Raw genomic sequence first — 19,060 nt, 5'->3', positions numbered from 1 at the left:
TTATCAAAACTACTAGATGATAAAATGTTCTTCTTCAAACCATTACTCATGAATAATTCACAATAGTTCCACCTGGTACTGCTGTCTTTACCCCAGTATCAGTTAATTTAAGGTAACACTTTATTGATCCTGAAGGAAATTGCAGATGGATTAACTGGCACTCTACACGATATTATTTAAGCACCTATACTTTTAACATTTAGAAATCTTATTCCTTTTTCTCTCTGTGTATGTAGAAAGATTCAAAATTGTAGGGAAGCATACAGTTTCCAGAGAAGGAGGACATTTCGGACACAAGTCCTTCATTAACTGTAAGCAAAGTGCATTTGAAGTTCTAGGAGGTGGATTTTTAAATCATAACATTCATTCCATGGGGTTCTAAAGTTACGAAAGTATAGACCTTTTTTTCTTTGAGTTTTGCAACGTAATTGCTGTCATAGCAACAACTAGAGATGCAGTTGTCATTAATGTAATGTCCATTAGCATTAAAATGCCTCGCCACTGGAAGTGACATATCCTTAATTATATATTTCCTCCTACAAATAAAACGGTGACTAATATACTTCGGAATCCTCCAGGATGATGCAGAGACTGCAACCTTTTTAAAGCATTTTCTACTTGTCTCCTAAAGACGAGACAAAAAAAAAAAAAAGAATGCTTGCCAACAGTGAGATATGTGACCATTCAGATAATAACTGATACCATAGACTGCAGCCACTCTAAATTGAATCAGTAGTAGAACAGGACTGATTGCTGCCTGTTTAAACTGCATGAAAATTGTCACTATTCCCAGTTCTTTGGAATTAACGTCAATGCAAAAACAATTCTGGTTTTTGATGGCAGTACTTTTTTTTAAATTTAGTTTCACATTTTCAAACCTTTAAAATAGCTTTATATTTGCATTAGCCATATGGATGGATAATTTTCGTCTCTTCTTAACCCTCCCCCTCCTTCCTCATTTCTTACTCTTGAGGATTTCATCACCTTCTTTGAGGGGAAGGTTGCAGCAGTCTGCAAGTCCTTTTCCTCTGTTCCCACTCTTCCGACCAGTGTTCATTCTCTTACATCCAACTCTCTGGCTTCTTTTTCTCCTCTCTCCTCAGACAAAACTCGTGTCTTCCAGCAATCTAACTACGTCCTCTGGATTGTGTAGTTCACACCACTGCTGCGCTCCCTTTATTGGCTTCCAGTAGCTGCCCGCATCAGATTTAAAACCTTGATGCTCGCCTACAAAGCCAATAATGATCCCTCCATACATGTTGTCAATGGTCAAAGCCTGATCTGTACTTCGAGTACTTTAAACCTCAAGTACGGCTCAGCTTGAAATACTATGCTTCAAGTCTCATGGAAGACCAGCATCAAGACTACTCTCTGTCCTGGATGGTGGGACAAACTTTCACTTGTTGTCTGGACAGCAGAGTCCCTTACAGTCTTCAAACACTGTCTGAAGACCCATCTATTTGTAGATTATTTTAATGACCACTGACCCTGGTCCTATGTTGACTAACTGAAACTCTAGTACTTATTGTTTATTGTAGTGATTGTTGTCTGAGATAGAGCTTATGTATTTTGCACTTCTAGGCATCAGCATTGATCCCTGTATGTCAACAGCATTCTAGTTCATAGGTATTTTGCACTCTAACCTACTGTACTGGCTATACTGTATTCTATGAGTAAATGACAAATCCCTGGATAACAGCGTCTGCCAAATCCCCTAAACGTAATTGCAAATGTCCCTTTTGATATATAAATTCAACTGACACCGGAATATGCCAAACGCTGTTGTAAAGAGAATCTGCGAAATGCCTAGTCCTCACTTCGAAAGCTCTATATAGCGGCAGCTTTGAGGCTTTTATTTTGACATGTTGAATATAGGCATAGACGGCAACCAAACGTTGCTGCTTTCACAGGCAGCAGGAGCCATTTCTTTGATTTACTACCTTCATGGATGAACGACTTGATATTGGCGGGGGGGAGGCAGCGACTGCTGTTAATATAACCCACTGTTACCACATTATCACATAAGTTATGTGGCTAATGTATATGTAATTACTGTGTTAATTACACGCTGTAGCAAACTAATTAGCTTCTTTAACTTAATTCCACACAAGAATGATAGGCATCTAGCGAGAAGAGCTATCAGATAACGCTGCGCTATCGAGCTACTGGCTATTTTACATGTATTTTCTTGCAGCAACTCTTTAAGTCGCATAGTTTCCAACATGCAGCAGGTCGAAACTGATCGCCGCGATGACACAGCTGACGTACATGTTATGGAGTTGTCCAATTCCTTGGTCGCATGTAAAGTTGCAGAAGAAATGTTCGGTGACAACCAGATGAAAGTGAGTACACGTAGCTAATGCAGAAGAGCACTTTAGTTCGTAAACATGACCTTATAATCTTCTTCTGCCTGTGTGACTGTAACTAAATTGATATAGCCAACTGTCTTGCTGCCAGTATAGCTATAGGTTAGATTACGGCTGCATTATTTAATGCAGAAATTGCTCTCTGTAGTCTAACTAGCTACCTTCAGTTATTCCCTCCGCTAGATAATTCTCACTAAGAAAGACATTTTCGAAATGTGTGTTTGAGTTAAAACCTATTCGACCTAACCTACATTTTGGTATTTTTAGTATTTGTTAACTTCGTTCGTGCTGTTTTATGCATTCCTATGCAGTTAGAGCAGACGCTGTTTCAGAAGTCTTTTTTTTTTTAAATAGGACAAAAATCTAACTAGATGGAAGAAAATAAAGAGATTTTGAGGAATAGAAAAATCGTGTAAGGAGCCATAAATCGAGCTCTGAATGGAGACAGACAAATCTGTTCCACTGTGTCTGTGAATTGTTAGAACAGAATGGGTTTTTTGTCCGTGAGGTGAAGGGCAAAGAAAACATTTGTGTACATGGGCATATTTTGTCTTTACAAAATTGCTAGTTGCAATCATCACTTTCTGGCATTTGTGGAATGATAAAATTTGAACTGGACACATCTGCAGCATGACGGCATGAAACAGTTTAGAGGACTATGTCTGTTTAATGGTTTAAACGGCTGTTATTTATAGAAAAGTTTCTGAAACCTGTCATTTAATGTCAAGTGGAGCCTCATTATTGACAGTAACCTTGCCAATAATAATAATAATATTTAGGGGTGTCCCTCTTGAAAGGCCTGTTTCAAATCACAAAGTATATCAGTGGGACAGGGGGCAAAACTGACATAGCCATTCTGAAATGTGGGATTTCTTTTATTTGAGTCAGTTTTGTTGATTTGATCATGTGCTTTGGATAATTGGCTTGTTGCATGACTGAATTTTAGGTCAAACAGTATGGTGAGGAGTGAAATATGAAACGCCACACACATGACCTTCCTTTTCAATATGTCCTAGAACCGTGGAGAGGAATTTGTGCCAAAATGCAAAAATAACAGTGGAAAAACTTAAAATGCAATACACACATGATATTACTTTTTGATTACACTATATGGAATATGTGCCAGAAAATCAAGACATTTACTGTTCTTTTGCAGTAGTTTGCTCTCGTTACTGAAAAGCAACACCTGGTGTATGGTGTTAAAACAAACAAACAAACAAAAAAACAGAATTTGTCAGAATTGAATACAGTTCACCTTGAAATGTAATCACAGCACAACTGTATTGTTTTCCACATCAATCATGCTTATATTGAAGAATATGGTGGTTTTCTACATGCACTACTACATTTTAATGTTTTATTCAGTAAATTTTGATAGTGTTTCTTACTTTAAAAACTGAATCTGAATTTGTTTTACCACAAATTTTAGAAATTTTAAAGCAACTCATTTGAAGTTTTGATATCAACTTTATGTATTTTAAAAATGGCTAGGCTACCTTCCCCATTTAAATGTAAAGCCTATTTAAATGTACACAGAGGACATTATAATATTGTAAATATGCCACATGGTATTTTGAATATGCAGTACCTATTATATGATGAACTCATAATAATTAACCTAGGTTTCTTACATAAATCCTGTCTTGAGACCTCATGTCTTTATGGCATTCAAAATGTTAAGTAAATGAGTTCATACTAAATTGACAAATTAATTTTGGTAAGATAGGGTTTTATAAATGCTTGTAATTAAACTCATGTTTAAATATAAATAATACAACACAGCGGTGAGCTACTTATTATTGGTTTTGAACAGAGATGGCACGATACTGTTTTTGCTGGTACCAATCCGATACTGATATCTTGCATTTGGATGTTGCCCCGATACTGATAACAAGCTGATATTTTTTTCAATAAAAAGCACTGTTGAGCTGTAGTTTAGTTGTTTGGGGGAACTGTTTTGAGTGAGATGTATCATATATGCTGGTTTACAGATGACATGCATGAATATGACAGATAAAGGAAACAAAATTATTTAAGAAAAACCCAATTTTTTTCACTAGACTAAAGCATTGCATGTTTGTCCTTCTATTGTCTTACAGTCAGTGTCTCTTTTTGTGACATATTTACTCACCCTCAGTGTGCGCGCACACACATACACACACACACACACACACACACTCTCTCACTCACATTCTATCTGGATGTCTGCTCAGTATGGCTGCCTCACTCCTTATATTTACACTATAGTTCCCCTGTATTTTTAAATTACTAAATGCAACTTTAGTTCTACATTAAATTAATAACCTTACCATTCTTGTGCTCGCTACACAACAAACGCGCACCAGGCATTAAGTAAGCAGACAGAGAGGCTACCAGTGCTGCGAGTCTTAAACCAATAGAAATGTAATCTGATAATGTTTACAAGATGGTTATTCTTTCTCGTCAAAAAATCAGTTAATTGAAGTTAGTTTTTTTTTTTTTCTCCAACTTCTTATTCAAAATATCAAGTCTACTTTAAAACTCAGCAGGCTAACTGAAAACAGCGTTGTTTGTGAATTTAGACAAGGGGAGTCCTTTATTAGTTTGGTTATTATTATTATTATTTAGAGAAGGGGAGTCCTTTATTAGTTTATATTTATATTTCTCCGCTCAAGTTCTGTTCCTGTCAGGTTTCTGCTGCTCTTTCTCATTTCGCCAACCTTAAATAGTTTGACATCACGGTCAAACTAGAAACGTTTTGTATTTTTTAAAGAATGGATTAATAAACAAATTGCCATTGGTTGCGGATATGGCAGTGAACAGTGCTAAAACACAACTCTGTCCTGTTTAAATCCTCTCACTAGAAGGCGGGTAGCCTGTTCCCCACAATGGGTTATCAACATAACATTGCAAATTACATGTGTGTAAGTGCATGGATGATGGAATTTGAAGATAATAGTTTTAAATCGTTAATGGAAGAAAGCACTACAGTTAAACTCTACAGTGGTGTGTAAACCAGCCCAGCTGTTATCATGTGACCTTTTAAAACTAACTTGGCTGTTATCACATTCTGGGCTACTGCAAAGCACTGGCGTGCTATTTTCAGGCTGGATTTGTGATGGTATCGGATTGGTTTCCTTGAAAATTTCTTCACCGATGTCTGATCCAGCATTTTTGCTAATATCGGCCCGATTCCGATACGTGACATCGGATCGGTGTGTTCTCTTTGAATCATTAGTACATCCTAAGACGAAATCCAAAACGCGTCAAATGTAAATTAGGCTTACGCTGGACTTAGTCAGCTGATGGTCTTGTGATGGAAAATTCCACTGCGGTTAGTGTCTTTCATGGAAAATCTGAAATGCACAAATGGATTATTGTTGAGATGCAGCACCCTAAAGCAGTCATAAAGACTTTGCACAGTGGAAACAGTAATGTGGTTACCTGTGTAACAATTTAGGAAAGTCCTCTGAACGGCAGTGAGAAAGAGACCTTAGAGACACATTTAAACCAAAGATGGTGACTCACAGAGGAAGTGTGTGATGTTGCCAACTTTCCTGCATGTTTTTAGCACTTCAGCAATGATCCATTATAACTGTTTGGCTTAGATGTTGGCTGGCAGTTTCCATATGATCTAGCCCACTTAAAAACTAACCAGACAGTCATTACCTAAACCTTTGTTATTAAAGCTTTGCTGAATGGAACATCAGCACATCATTATTGTAGCTTGTCAACTAAGATGTTCATAGTGGGTACTGGGATTTGGTATTGGTATGAAATACTTTGTCCCTCCCCCACCCCCACTTAACATAATGCATTACACATTAACAAAAAAGTTAAACTTGTTTCCTTTGTCCAAAAAACACTGTTACGGCTGTGCTGTGGAATGCCCAGGTGGTGTTTTCACAAATAAGAGATGTGCTGCAGTGGATAGCAGTGGTTTTGTCCATGGCTCAGTTTTGTTCTTTGTTTTTTATTTTATTTTATTTTATAAATATGGTATGTTAAACAAAGATGCTATCAAATGCAGAAAATGCCCAAAGAGTCTCTGCTCTTAGCTAGATTCTCCACTCTTAGCATTGATTCTGAAATGTTTGTTATTGTCTGTAATACTAAAACATGTCTAGAAAATAGAACAGAATCTATTGGTGTATTAGGGTATTAGTGAAGTCACTTGGTTAAATCTACTAGCCTGGTTGTTTCTGTGTATTGATAAAGCCTTTTGTTCAGACAGAATTCAAGCTATTGATTGTACGTCGGTGGTGTTTGCACACAGTCGTCTGCATCATCGCTGCCCTAATTCAATCAAATGATCTGACGTCTATTTAAAAATGCACTGGCAGCTGCTGTAGATAGAGCATGCTGGGAAGGGCAGAGTTATATGGATGGGGCAGACTGTGGAGGGTGGAGCTGTGTGGATGGATCGGACTGGGGAAAATGGTGGAGCTGATTGGATGTAGCAGAAGTGGGAAGAGCGTGGAGCTGATTGGATGTAGCAGAAGTGGGAAGAGCGTGGAGCTGATTGGATGTAGCAGAAGTGGGAAGAGGGTGGAGCTGATTGGATGTAGCAGAAGTGGGAAGAGCGTGGAGCTGATTGGATGGTGCGGAAGGGGGAAGAGGGCGGAGCTGTAGTGGACAGAACTGACTGCGTGAGGGCGGCGCTACTGCGGATAGAGCGAACTGGGAGGAGGGCGGATCTGCAGTGGATAGAACACATTGAGGAGGGTGGAGCTGTGTGTATAACAGCACCTGCACAAGAAATTTCACAGCGCTCCACGACGCCATTGTGGCTTTACAAAACACCTTTGGCTTCCACATTTTTCCACCCTGTGTTCTTTCCGTTTTGTTTTATCCTGGTGTCACGTTTCCAGTTTCTCACTCCCGTGGGAGTAGTCTGGCTCCGTCAGAGCAGTAATCGCACTCAGCAAACGGCACACCCACACCTCATGATATTTGGACTGAGTATGATTTCTTCAATGGCATTAACATTACATTTTACTGTTTCCCCTAATAGGATCACCTTTATATAGAGAAAAAAAATACAGACAGAGAAAAGAGAAAGGGTAATATTGGCAAGGCTGGCCAGATATGGACAGAAAGACGTCATATAGTATAAAAATAAGCCTGACGTCTTAAAGGTGAATGCCATTTAAAATGAAGGAATGGGTGCACTGTAATAAAGGGTCAAGTCCATTGGCTCTGCAGAGTATGTGGGAGCAAATAGAGCAATGGTACAGACATGGACGGGGGGGGGAGAGAGAGAGAAGAATTAGTACCCATGGAAAGTATGCTGCAGTGAGTTCTTGATAACACAGCTGTCTCTTTGCTCAGCTCAGTCGATTAAATTTTCCATCCATAGGTGGGGGGTGGGTTTGTGTGTGCATCTGTGCCTGTGAGAGCGAGAGAGAGGATTGCAGAAGTGCATGCTGGATCACAGTTTTCCAATTCTACATGTCCAGTTGGGATGCGTCAGAACAGGGCAGAGATCAGAAGATCTGGGTTTCTGCTGTAGGAAAGGGAATGGCACATATTTCCAGGACTTGCATTCTCTATTTGAGTACAGATTAGTCAGCACAGACAGCAGTCTGGGTGGAGAGTGGCTAAGAAGGGCGGGGCCTGTAGGCTCAGACCGTTCCTGAGTGGGTTGGGTCTGTTGCTGTGAATCGGGGGGAGGGTCTTATATAAAAAGCAGAGCACAGGGTAGTTTGCAGTCTGACCAAGCCACGAAGACGTCTATTTGGTGGTGCAGGAACAAGGTACCTTCCAGAAATTTCTGTGAGGACAAAGCAGCATTGCCTCACCATATTAAGAATTCAGTGTGCTGCAGTTTTTTTTTGTTTGTTTTTTTTTTCCCCTCTTATCTATTTATGAATTTTTAATCAACGCACCACGCTTGACAGAACTGGGTTGCTGACAGAACAGCGTTGCTGATTTTGGCTGTGACCTGTTTCCGGCATCAGACTCTTTTGTCGTCCACTGCCTTTCGACAGAGACGGCGTGAGAGAGGAAGAGAGAGAAGTGGGAAGAGGAGTCAAAAAGGAACAGGCTTCATCTCCTGACTAAGCTTCCTTTGCCCTCACGCTGGGGAAAGCAAGACAGCCCGCTCTCCTCCACCCCTCCTGCCCGCTGCGATCGCTCACTGCTCAAGTCCTGCGAAGGATCCGGCGAGCGTCCGTCATGCATTTGAAAAGCGTGAAGTTTAACCCGTTTTGCCTTGTCGCCTCTCTGGAGGACCTGGACATGTTTAACAGACCCGAGAGCAGGGTAGGGTAGTATGTTTTGCACGCAATATGAGCTTAGTTTATGCTGCCTGTGCCTCATATTTTTTTTCTATGACAACAGTATGTGGTAGTGCGAAGATAGTGATCCTTTGCAATTAGAGTCAGTTCTTGACAGCAGTCTAGCAGTTGCGATTTTGTTTGGGACTGTCTTGTTAGAGGCTATATTCATGAACAGAATATTTCGTTGCAATTACATTCTTGTATATTTTGATGCCCTATCTATTTCAGACATAGAGCTTGGTCATGTGGTTAGTGTGGACTGTAGGAGAGAGATTGTGGTTAGGAATGGTGAGGTTAAGAATGTTGTCTGCTGAGGATTGGGGCTATACAAACATTCTGCTTTGAAATGTAAGACATGGATGGTTCTAATTTCCAGGTTTAGTAGGCTGCACTGTTCATCTGGTTTATGTTTTCTTCAGCTTGAGCTGAGGGTTCCAGGTTTGGCTCTGTGCCTAAATAAGTGGCCAGGGATCAGGCATGATGGAATTGTGGTTATGTGGATAGGCAGTTCTAAGCTTTGAGTCTGACGCAAGTGGTTACATATACGCAGTGCCGGCACATACTCAGACAGGACTCGGCTCCTAGCTATTCTTCATGCCATTTTACATGGAACCTAATCCAGTATTCCATCAGCACATGACGGTTCGTTCCTGTCCGTTTGTGTTCCCAGAGCCCGCAGTGATTCTTCCTTGTTACCTTGGTAACCGCTATCTTGTAGAGTACTTAGGCAGTCATCTGTAGGCCTTGTATTACATTAGCATTGTGTGCGTCACTGGGGATTAATATAGAAACACTCACACAATGTCAGGCTGTCATACGCGGTGAAAGCAAGAAAATAAGGCCATTGAAGTTGTATGTCTCTTCAGTGTTCATATTCATTGCATGTATTTCTATCCAAAACATATTTTGGACCAGCTGCATATTTATTTTGTTTCTGTTTCCCAGGCCCGTTTTGAGGAGCTTTTCCGTGCCTTTGACGGTGAGGCTACTTTCCAGTTTTTCAAGAGCTTCAGGCGAGTGCGAATTACCTTTAGTAATGCTCTGGCGGCGGCAGAGGCCAGAGCCAAACTCCACAAGAGTGACTTCAATGGCAGAGAAGTGCGCCTTTACTTTGCCCAGGTACATTACTGTTGCTTATACTTTTAAAAGGAAACATATTTTAGGGTTTCTTTTCCTCACTTCCCAGTTCTTTCTCGTTTGTCTTTACTTCTTTTTTTTCCTCTTCATTTCTGTCATTTATCTTAACTGACATTGTTTAGTGGCACAAAAAATTTTGTGAAATTTCAATGACTGATGTCTTTTCGCTATATCAGTATCTTAATAACCCTGTCCTCTGTGTTACTTTTCCTCTGGTATAGTCTGTGCATATAGGGAGTCCACGGCTGGAGCCTCCGAAACCAGAGAAGCAGTTTCTCCTCTCTCCACCCCCTTCTCCACCAGTGGGGTGGGAACAGGCTCAGGATACCACCCCTGTCATCAACTATGACCTTTTATGTGCCATCACCAGACTTGGTCCAGGTGCAGATGCATTGTATTAATTCTATGTTTCAGTCAAAATCCCTTAAAATTAATATAGATCTTAAACCAGGATTATATATTAGTGCACTGCTTCATACATTGGCTGTATTAAGGAATTAGATTATGCAGAATACCGGACCCTGAGGATGACTGTTCTGTCTCTCTTACCTTTTCAAGGAGAGAAGTATGAGCTCCACTCTGGAACCCCCACTACTCCTAGCGTGGTGGTGCATGTGTGCGAGAGTGACCAGGACAGCTCTGGTGGCGAAGATGACACAGTTGGCTTCAGACGGCCCCGTCCCAGAATTGTCCAGACCCGGCGTCCTGATTATGTCACCGCCCTTGTACAGTGAGCCTGCAGAGCTTGTCCTTGTTCCGTCGGCTTTGCTGGACCACCTCGGGTCTGCTGGGAGCCCTCTCATGGAATGGTTGGTCTGCCCCTCCTAGAGGAAGCCTTGATTCAGATCCCAGCGCTATGGAGGAATGTCCACTGTCTTGAAGCGGGGGGTGGGAGGGAGGGGATTGCATGCTTATGTTGATAAAGTGGCTCATTTCTCTGTAGTTGAAGGTTAAGGGTGCTTCAGGAATGTTTTTCATTGGTGTCTATGGCTACGGAGAACAAAAAGTCTCTAGTTGTAAGTTAATTTATTTCTTTTATTTTGGGAAGCATGCTTTATCCCAGTGAAGGGGTGTGGTATGTATACTATATCTTTTTAACTTTTTCAGTTTTACACATGGCTTTTCACTTTAATGTAAGCCTCAACGGAGAGGAGAGACAGTAATATTCCTGTGCTTGTGCGGGAATGCTGATTGAGCTTAGACTTTGAAAGGTTGTGGTTGTGGGCAGTTGTTTTTACTATAAATGTAATGATTGCTCCATTAATTAACATTCAGTCCCTCAGACAATTTGTAGTATATCATTGTAGTATGTGAGTTAATTTTGTCAGCCTGCTTTTGATTGAGAATCTGAAGATAGAGTTCTCATTTAGAAATCATGCTTTCTCAGTAACAACATAGGAATCATTTTTTTGCTTTAACATCTTTAGCAAAGTACACTGAGACACATATTTTACTAAGAGTTAAACATTAGATGCTTTGATCCTATGTAAAACATAATTTTAGGGGTTTTTTTTATGGATGTACTTTACCATGCTTGAAATTTGCATTCATTTTGTTCAGGACCATGACACTGTAAAGCAGTCTGTTATGATGATGGAGGGGGACTGTTATGATCTTTAGCAAAATTTGCACAAGTTACATTGTTAGATGGTAAAATTGAGCCCAACGCCTTTTCATGTTTGTATATGTATAGTTAACTCACTGTAATGTCTTAATTGTCTAATACAAATTTATACTCAAAAGCTTGGTTTTGACATTTATTGACCCAATAATGGCTTATGTCTTAACTTGTACACAAACAGCCATAACAAAATAAAACAGGAACTTGACATTGCCGGTTGTCCTGGATGTATTTTCTGATTGTCATGACTGTTGGTGAGCCCACATATCTGACATCTCTTCTTTTTTTTTTAATATGGATTCAGCCATTATTAAAGAATGAATCAGCACTCTGTGCACTGATATAATGCAATAATGACGCATTTGGAGGGCTTTTCAAGGTGAGGTGTGGATTAGTCTTGAAATAGTATCCATGAGTTTTAAACCCTAGCATGTCACCTGCGATGCCTATTTCAATGTGCAGTATTGTTCCCTCCCTGCTGTGGAGCTATTCATCAGCAAGGTCACAGAAAAAGGGCCAAGAGTGATATCTCAAGTTCCTGTCAATAAGCCTTAGCAATAACGAAGTAAATAACAAAGCCCTGTGTTTTCATTTAAAGTATCTCCAGTGTTTTACATTATTTGTAATGCATCACCACATCAGTCACCTTTATGTATTTTAAAGTCCATTTCAGTTACATCTGGCACTGGAAAACTGTTTGGCTGTGTGTCTGACCGAGGCTCTTTAGTGATCAGATCGGAAGACAGATGACCTTGACTCTTATTAGACTCATTAAATGTGTTGATGTCCCGAGGGAATGTGGGCATGTGTGTGTTCCATGTATGTGGGTAAAAGTGCATGAATGGGTGGAAACCATAATCTCAGAGTATCCATTGTGACTCACTTTTGAGGTAGACCGATCTAAGGAGCAAGTTCCCATCTCGCAGTGTACCTTTGCCTATACTTTTTATAATAACCTATGATTTCTACTCACCACCAAAAAGCAAACGGTACGTCATTTTAAAATATGCTTTCTGCCTAACTTTTCCTCAGCTTTGCAATCAAATTTGATACTTCAGTTGACCTAAGGATGTAACTGCATGAAGCCACAAAGACAATTTGGTTTGTTTCACTATGGGTAAATGTCTATAATACAAACTGAATTACATTTTTTGTCCAGCAGAAACAAGCATGCTAGCGCAGAACAGTTCAGCTGTACAGTCTCTCCTGCTGTCCTGGTTACAGCACTACATAAATGAGACCTGGTACTTGCCTGCTTTACCTCTCCCTACTGCTGCTCATCTAAGTGCAACACAGATCAAAGGACAAAGCCAAGGGATGATCTACATCTTACTGATGGTGGGGCTCTTCAGTTTCTTCACCTTTGGAATCATGTTCAGCTACATCCGCTCTAAAAAACTAGAGAACTCACAGGATCCTTACCACCAGTACATAGCCAAAGACTGGGCCAAAGTGATGGCGCCTCCCTCCACTGCCATCACCCAGGCTCTCAGAGGAGACAGACAGGAGGCTGTAGTTATTGGAAACCCAACTGCACAGGAGCACCTGCCTGGATGAGGATCTGGAAAACCAGGACCCTCCAGGAACCGATGCTTTTAGAACCATTACGCAGCCAGGTTAAACACAATATTAAATGATTCTCCACATACACTAGAGCAGAGCATAAAAATGTATAGGTTCCACCGCACTACTTTACTGAATGGAATGACTAATATTGTCTTTACACTGCCACTAACTGACCAGTTTCTCTTTTGAATGTTAATCTAATTTCTTTTAACTTAATACACCTTGTATTCAACAATTTGCTTATAGGTTAAACACCTTTTAACTCTTTATTGATTTGAAATAAATATTTTTATTCACAAAATAAATCATTTTTATTCACGTGATGGTGATTTGTGACAATACACATGAAAGGTGTAACCTCTGATCTATGTTTAATTGTCACAGAAGACACCTCTTCTAATTCCCTTTACAGGTTCCCTTGAAACTGTGTTGCGTACTACTTATTCAGAATCAGAATAGCCTGTTTAAATACAGTAATAAAACATGTTTAGCAGAAGTTCATTTGAGTAGACTCTGCACCCACATGATCAACCCTCGCCTAGTGCCCTGCTGACATGTGGTTGCTTTCGCTCTCTCCTGCACATGCATCTTCTCTCTCTCCCTCTCCTTCTCCTTTCTGTGCTCCTGGTCAGATTTCAGTACTTTTTCCACTTCCCGGTTCATGTTAAAATGAACCATCTGCCAACTCATGAGAGGCACGATTAAGTTGAAATTGTCCACTTTCTTGTTGAGTTTCAACAGTTCACTGGCAAAGGCAGCACAGTGCTCCTTCCACTGGAGCTGCTCCGAATGTCTCATGGGGCTACCTAGCCGAGCTCGGACCTCCTGTAGTCTTTCCCGCATCGTTTGAATAGTCTCTCTAATCTCCTTCTGAGCCACAATCCACTCAGGTTGGTAACCATTGTCTATGAGGATCCTGTTGAGGTTGTGAGTCATGGGGTCAGCATAGGGGTTGTGGTCAAACTTGCTGAGAGGCTTTCCCGTACCGCTAAGGTTGCGGAAGTCCCCACGGGCCATGGACTCCTGAATGAGGTCCTCCACCAGCCGCTCCACAGCCTGTGTGATTTTAATGTGCTTGCTGCGCACACGGGCATCCCTGCTAACCACAGAGCCCTCCTCCGCTGCCACCTTCTCCATCTGTTTGTAGCGGTACTCCAAGACCTGGTCATTGGCACGGTCCACGCGGAACTGCTGATACTGCCGCTCACGCTGGCTGGGCGTGCCTGAGCCCATGCCTTCGAAGCTGAGGTATTGTCTGTGCTGGGGGGCTTGGCTTTTTCCCTTGTCCTCTTCCTCCTCATCCATCGATGATTGAGGCATAGACTTCTGTCTGGTCAGGTGGGCCAGTACAACCCTGTAGGCCTCCTTTATCAGAGAGAACAAAGCTGCGTCAGCCGTGGGGGCTCCGCAGTCCGGGTGGTAGAGCTTGGCCATGCGCAGATAGGCCTCCTTAACTACGGCATGGCTATTGTTGCCGTCCTCGGGCAGCCGCAGCAGGCGGTAGCTCTCTCGTAAACTCCGACTACGGTGAGGTCCAGAGGAGCGCACACGCAGAGTGACAGTGGGAAAGATTTTGTGGAGGTCTCCACGGTAAAATCGGAACATAAAGCAGCTCATTGTGCTTTGAAAGTAGCTTCAAAATGCAAATAACAACAACAAAAATTAGATTAACAATACATTGCACAGTGTAGACAGAAAAAAAGATTAAAATGCTAACCTAACATTCAAAAGTCTATTATCTCTACAGCTAGGCAGCAGGCAAAGTCAAAGGCATGATAAGCAGTGAAAAACTATCATAACTTAGCTAGCTAGTATAAGATAGCGAGCCAGAAGTGAGCTAACCTAGCTAACACTAGCTAAAGTTAGCTCCTTGACTAGTTAGGATAGCTGTCTAATTTGACACCTACAAAAATGCAAGCTTGTGGTTAAAGTATCACCCTAGTTAAAACACGGGAAAGACATACCCCAGTTTATTCTGAAAGCTTCCATTTCAAATGTACCGCATATAAGATATAAACATCCTCGGCTATAACAGCTATGTACACAAACAGTGTGTTGTCGTTGGACCCGAAATGAATGCTGGGATTCGTAGTCCCCGCCCGCCCCCCGAAAACCAGACAGTGAACTGCAATATTAACCTCCAGGTGGCGCCACATGTTATCTACCACACCATGACAGATTAAGCAACGTTCTGGTTAATTTTTCTGACATTCTTAAACTTATTCTGACTTTACATAATATAATTACAGGGGTTGATCATTTGTATTTTAATATACAATGAGCTCGCTATAGAGTTACTACTGCAGCTAAGTTATATTTAGCCACCTCTAAGTCAATTGCTCCATCTTCATAGAAATGTATTCATGATAGTTTATTGATATTTTGTTGTTCTGATAGATATCCAGATGGTTTTCAAAGGGGTCATTCAAGTCCATTCAAACAATATCTTTACTGGCTGCAGGAAAGCATTAACACTGTGTGTAAATGGGGGAATTTCTCTTGGTTTGGTGAGCTATCAATACAAGAAAACCAGAGTAGTGTTTGTCCAGATTCTGTTTACTTCGACATCTTTGATCACCTGGGTCCTAAATAACTCAGCAACTTTTTCCTCGTGTTCTGACAGATTCTCTTCGGTCATGCTTCTACATCTGTAGAATTTAATGTAAATATTCTCTCTTTTTTTTTTCTTCTTAAGGCAACATAGTACACACCATCAAATATACAGGCTATACAAAAATTATAGCATATAACAGAGTGCACATATATACATTTGCTATGGGGATTTACGAAAGAACACAAAAGTATTAAAGTGCATACTGTGTTTGTATCCTTTTTTTTTTTTTTTCTAAATATGGCTGAATAATGTAATATAATGTTGCATCTCCTTTTCAATGGCAACAGAAATTGGCTGATAATTCATCTGATAATTTATATTACTGAACATAAGACTTAACCATTAAAAATATAAGATGTATGTATGTTATATGGATTAGAACACAAAACAAAAGTTTTACATGGACACACACACAAGGCTCTGGGGCTCAAAAGCAGAGAAGACTTAGCCAAGAAATTATGGGAATGTGAAATCATGAACAGAGGACCTTGACCACTGTTTACAATATCAGGTGACACAAGTAAATGCACAGAGCTTCTGCATTTATATATAAATCTAAACAATGTTTTAGGGCTGTGGTTCTGTGATTCACTGTTCTAAATTTATCGTATTAAATATTAGATTTATATTAATAATTGATATTTATTGATATTAATGTTCCTTATGTGATAGAATTTTAAAAAATTGCATAGATAGATAGATAGATAGATAAGGATAAGGAAGATACAATTGCAAAATAATGCACATATGGTAATTGCGATATACCAGCATAGTAAAATTAGTGGTTTGTTCCCAGGTGGACCTCAACAAGTCTCTGAATCGGTAGATGAAGTGCAAAAGATAATCAAAGACTTCACTGTAGCTCAAGGAATGGCCACTTCCAGTCCATTAAGAACTGTGGAGTTCACAATGACTACTTCAAAGTACAAAGTTTTTTCATCAATTTAATATGTAAATATTCATTAATCGATTATAGATAATATATTGTAGCTTTACCATGTTATCTCTAGGATCAGCCTACCTTATTGACAAAATAGACTGCATTGGGGGAGGTGTACTTACAACCTAGTCATTCAGGTTAGAAAGAATGTCTTCTTCATCTCATTACACAGCATGATTATTGCAAGACTTCAGTAGGGTACATTTACATTTTTGGGTACTTTTACACAAAGTAAAGTATGAAAAAGAGTCAATCTGGGCTGGGCTTCCCAAAAGCATCATAAAGCAAAGATCTTTCAATGGTAGAGAGAGTATTACACTGAACACTCTCTCTCTCATTTAAGATGATCTTAATGCTATGATGATTTGGGGAATCGGGGCCCAGAACAGTGATTATCAAAGATTCCAAACCTTACGGTTTTAGCGGATTCACTGATATTATTTGACCTTAATGATTTGCGTGTATCCCCCGGTGCTGACGCCCACCCTTTTCCTAATTTCTCTGCCTTTGCCGGGCCTGATGGGCTATACGGGAGGGAAGGGGAGGGAATGTTGGTACTACACCCTCAGCAGCCCCCACGCACTCTCCCCCGCCTGAAAGCAAGAGGAGATGCACAAGTGGCTGGAGCGCGAAGGCTTTGCCAACCTCTCACAGCGGTGGAATGGTGCCTGCATGGCCATCGAGGGTGACATTGTGACCACCAAAGTGGCCTGTGTCTTCAAGGAGCAGGTAGAGGCAGCTATTAAGACCTGTGGACTGACTGGTGAGATAAAGTTTCTTATTAATTTCCTTATGATCTGATAGAGTCAGGCAGCAGGCTTCTTTTGAAAGGTAATGCTGTTTGATTTGTACAAAAACATGCACCCGAGGAACTGAGGGAAAAAAAAAAACAGCCATATACACCGCTCCCCTGATTGTCTATTGTTCTGTACTAAACAATATAGTGCTGACTGTAAATGATTTTGTTTGAAATTGAAAAAGAGAAAATTGATTGGAAATTCACAAGTGGTTGATAGTTTGCCCTGAGTTCACTCTAGTAGTCATTTATTTTATTTATTTATTTTTTACTACTGCTAACTGTTGGTTTTATATTCTAACAGATTCCATTACACCATTAGTGAATGTGGATGGAGACTAAATGCAATGGGTACAATTGTGGTGTCTAGATGCTTGTTTTATGTTTGTGCTGATGAATTTGGTCTTTCAGGCAGAAAATCAGGAATTACACAGGAAATCTGTAGAACTCTACTGAACCATTAAGCCATGCTTTAGGAACTCACACTGCCTATGCTTGCCTCTGACACATTGTTTGTGTAGCTAACATGCAAACACTCATACAGACATGGCCAAACCCAAACCATTACTTCTGGGACAAACTGAAGTGATGGTTTTGTTCACTTTCTTCATGAATATTTTCTTCACTTGGCTGTGGTAGGGAAGGTGAGTGCACTGGGCACGACGGATTCTATAGTGCATGTCACCGTGGAGACCTTGGAGGTACATATTATGGCAGAGCTGGCTTCAGACGTTGGCCTTCTGCTGAGCACATCAGCTGCATTAAGGTCAGGAATGGATGGGTGAGAAGGGGAGGTGGTGGGATGGAGCTCCTACCAGTTCATAAAAATTCACTTCTATTTACTTACCCTAGATTAAGTGGGAAGGGGATTTTCTGGACTGGAAATTCAGATCAAATAGCATGTAATTTTAAGATAAGAGGAATGTCAATAACAATTGCCCAGATTAGTTGGATTTCAAAGGAGAGGAGACAAAAAAATAACTAAGAAGGTAGAGGTAGTTGTAGATAGCGTTTTCTGAACACAGTGTCTCCTTGAACTTTTCGGTCGTTTGGCTTCATTCTCAAGGCCGCTTCCAGTTACCACTGGCTGCTGTCATTCCCACTGGCAGAGCAGGTACTGCTGGGAAATATAGACAAAGATGGTGGCTGTGGTAGGAAGTGTTACCCCCCCCCCCCCCCCCCCCCCCCCATGGCTGTAGTCACTGCTGTTCTGGGCATGTGAGAGGTACCCACGTGCCAGGTTTCAGACGAAACCTGATGGAGGTTTTGCTATACCTGGTGCAGAAGCTGCATAAGTGTGTGTGTGTGTCCCAGCACTACCTCAGACACTACCTTGTATGCACCCACAACCTGCTGAAGTACACCAGCATCAGTGAGCTGGGTAACATGGTCAAGAAGATCTCCGACTTCCTGGATGACCCAAGTGCCTATATCTATTACGAGCGTGTCTTCTTTCTCATTACAAAAGGGGATAAAACATAACAAACCCATTACAGCTTACGTAAGCACAAAACATTGACTTGTAAAACATGAATACTTCAAGAATAAACACTCATAAATGCCTTCATAAGTATTTATTTAAAGTCTTATGAATCGTATATATTGATATCCTTCATGTAAAATTTTACCATTAGTGTTAGAACGACTTTATGTTTATAGTCAGTGAATGCCTCACTTTCAAATATTTTGCTAGGAAGATTCAGTAATAGGAACAAAATACATATATGGCAGGATTAGATAATTAAACATGAAACAAAATA

The 19,060-nt window shown here is 40.6% G+C and overlaps 4 protein-coding genes across 6 annotated transcripts; 3 read left to right on the top strand and 1 right to left on the bottom strand.

Moving 5' to 3' along the window:
• The first annotated feature begins 1,928 nt into the window (after nt 1–1,928).
• On the top strand, nt 1,929–11,597 carry rcan1a (regulator of calcineurin 1a). 3 transcript variants are annotated; one of them, XM_026995610.2, is made up of 5 exons: nt 8,015–8,101; nt 8,336–8,609; nt 9,572–9,745; nt 9,985–10,144; nt 10,322–11,597. In XM_026995610.2, exons 2-5 carry the CDS (start codon nt 8,523–8,525, stop codon nt 10,495–10,497), a joined length of 597 nt encoding a protein of 198 aa, XP_026851411.2. In that variant the 5' UTR covers nt 8,015–8,101; nt 8,336–8,522; the 3' UTR covers nt 10,498–11,597. The 3 variants fall into 3 exon arrangements, with proteins under 3 accessions (XP_026851395.2, XP_026851411.2, XP_026851403.2); XM_026995594.2 differs by lacking the exons at nt 8,015–8,101; nt 8,336–8,609 and adding an exon at nt 1,929–2,342; XM_026995602.2 differs by having other exon boundaries at nt 8,044–8,609.
• Nucleotides 11,598–12,431: 834 nt separating this feature from the next.
• LOC113567905 (potassium voltage-gated channel subfamily E member 1) lies at nt 12,432–13,156 on the top strand. Its single transcript, XM_026996045.2, has one exon. It carries the CDS (start codon nt 12,555–12,557, stop codon nt 12,939–12,941), a length of 387 nt encoding a protein of 128 aa, XP_026851846.2. The 5' UTR covers nt 12,432–12,554; the 3' UTR covers nt 12,942–13,156.
• A 65-nt stretch (nt 13,157–13,221) lies between these two features.
• Nucleotides 13,222–15,005, bottom strand: dnajc28 (DnaJ (Hsp40) homolog, subfamily C, member 28). Its single transcript, XM_026995525.2, has 2 exons — nt 14,915–15,005; nt 13,222–14,583 (listed from the first exon to the last, which is right to left on the bottom strand). Exon 2 carries the CDS (start codon nt 14,565–14,567, stop codon nt 13,449–13,451), a length of 1,119 nt encoding a protein of 372 aa, XP_026851326.2. The 5' UTR covers nt 14,568–14,583; nt 14,915–15,005; the 3' UTR covers nt 13,222–13,448.
• Nucleotides 15,006–16,311: 1,306 nt separating this feature from the next.
• Nucleotides 16,312–18,782, top strand: mab21l3 (mab-21-like 3). Its single transcript, XM_026995951.2, is given in 9 exon segments — nt 16,312–16,420; nt 16,423–16,487; nt 16,575–16,609; nt 16,611–16,640; nt 16,975–17,267; nt 17,940–18,001; nt 18,340–18,491; nt 18,493–18,547; nt 18,549–18,782. Coding segments are annotated over 9 exon segments (1,035 nt in total).
• Nucleotides 18,783–19,060: the final 278 nt, after the last annotated feature.

Source organism: Electrophorus electricus, chromosome 25 (assembly GCF_013358815.1).
Source record: "Electrophorus electricus isolate fEleEle1 chromosome 25, fEleEle1.pri, whole genome shotgun sequence".
Lineage (NCBI taxonomy): Eukaryota > Metazoa > Chordata > Actinopteri > Gymnotiformes > Gymnotidae > Electrophorus > Electrophorus electricus.
This window is presented reverse-complemented; position numbering and strand designations above follow the sequence as displayed.

What these genes read in the sequence shown, in the direction of transcription:
- rcan1a (XM_026995594.2), top strand. Translation starts at nt 2,223, where the DNA reads ATGCAGCAGGTCGAAACTGATCGCCGCGATGACACAGCTGACGTACAT. An exon ending in TGCGCCTTTACTTTGCCCAG is followed by an intron (nt 9,746 to 9,984) that starts GTACATTACTGT and finishes CCTCTGGTATAG; the next exon opens with TCTGTGCATATAGGGAGTCC. An exon ending in CATCACCAGACTTGGTCCAG is followed by an intron (nt 10,145 to 10,321) that starts GTGCAGATGCAT and finishes TACCTTTTCAAG; the next exon opens with GAGAGAAGTATGAGCTCCAC.
- LOC113567905 (XM_026996045.2), top strand. Translation starts at nt 12,555, where the DNA reads ATGCTAGCGCAGAACAGTTCAGCTGTACAGTCTCTCCTGCTGTCCTGG.
- dnajc28 (XM_026995525.2), bottom strand. Translation starts at nt 14,567, where the DNA reads ATGAGCTGCTTTATGTTCCGATTTTACCGTGGAGACCTCCACAAAATC.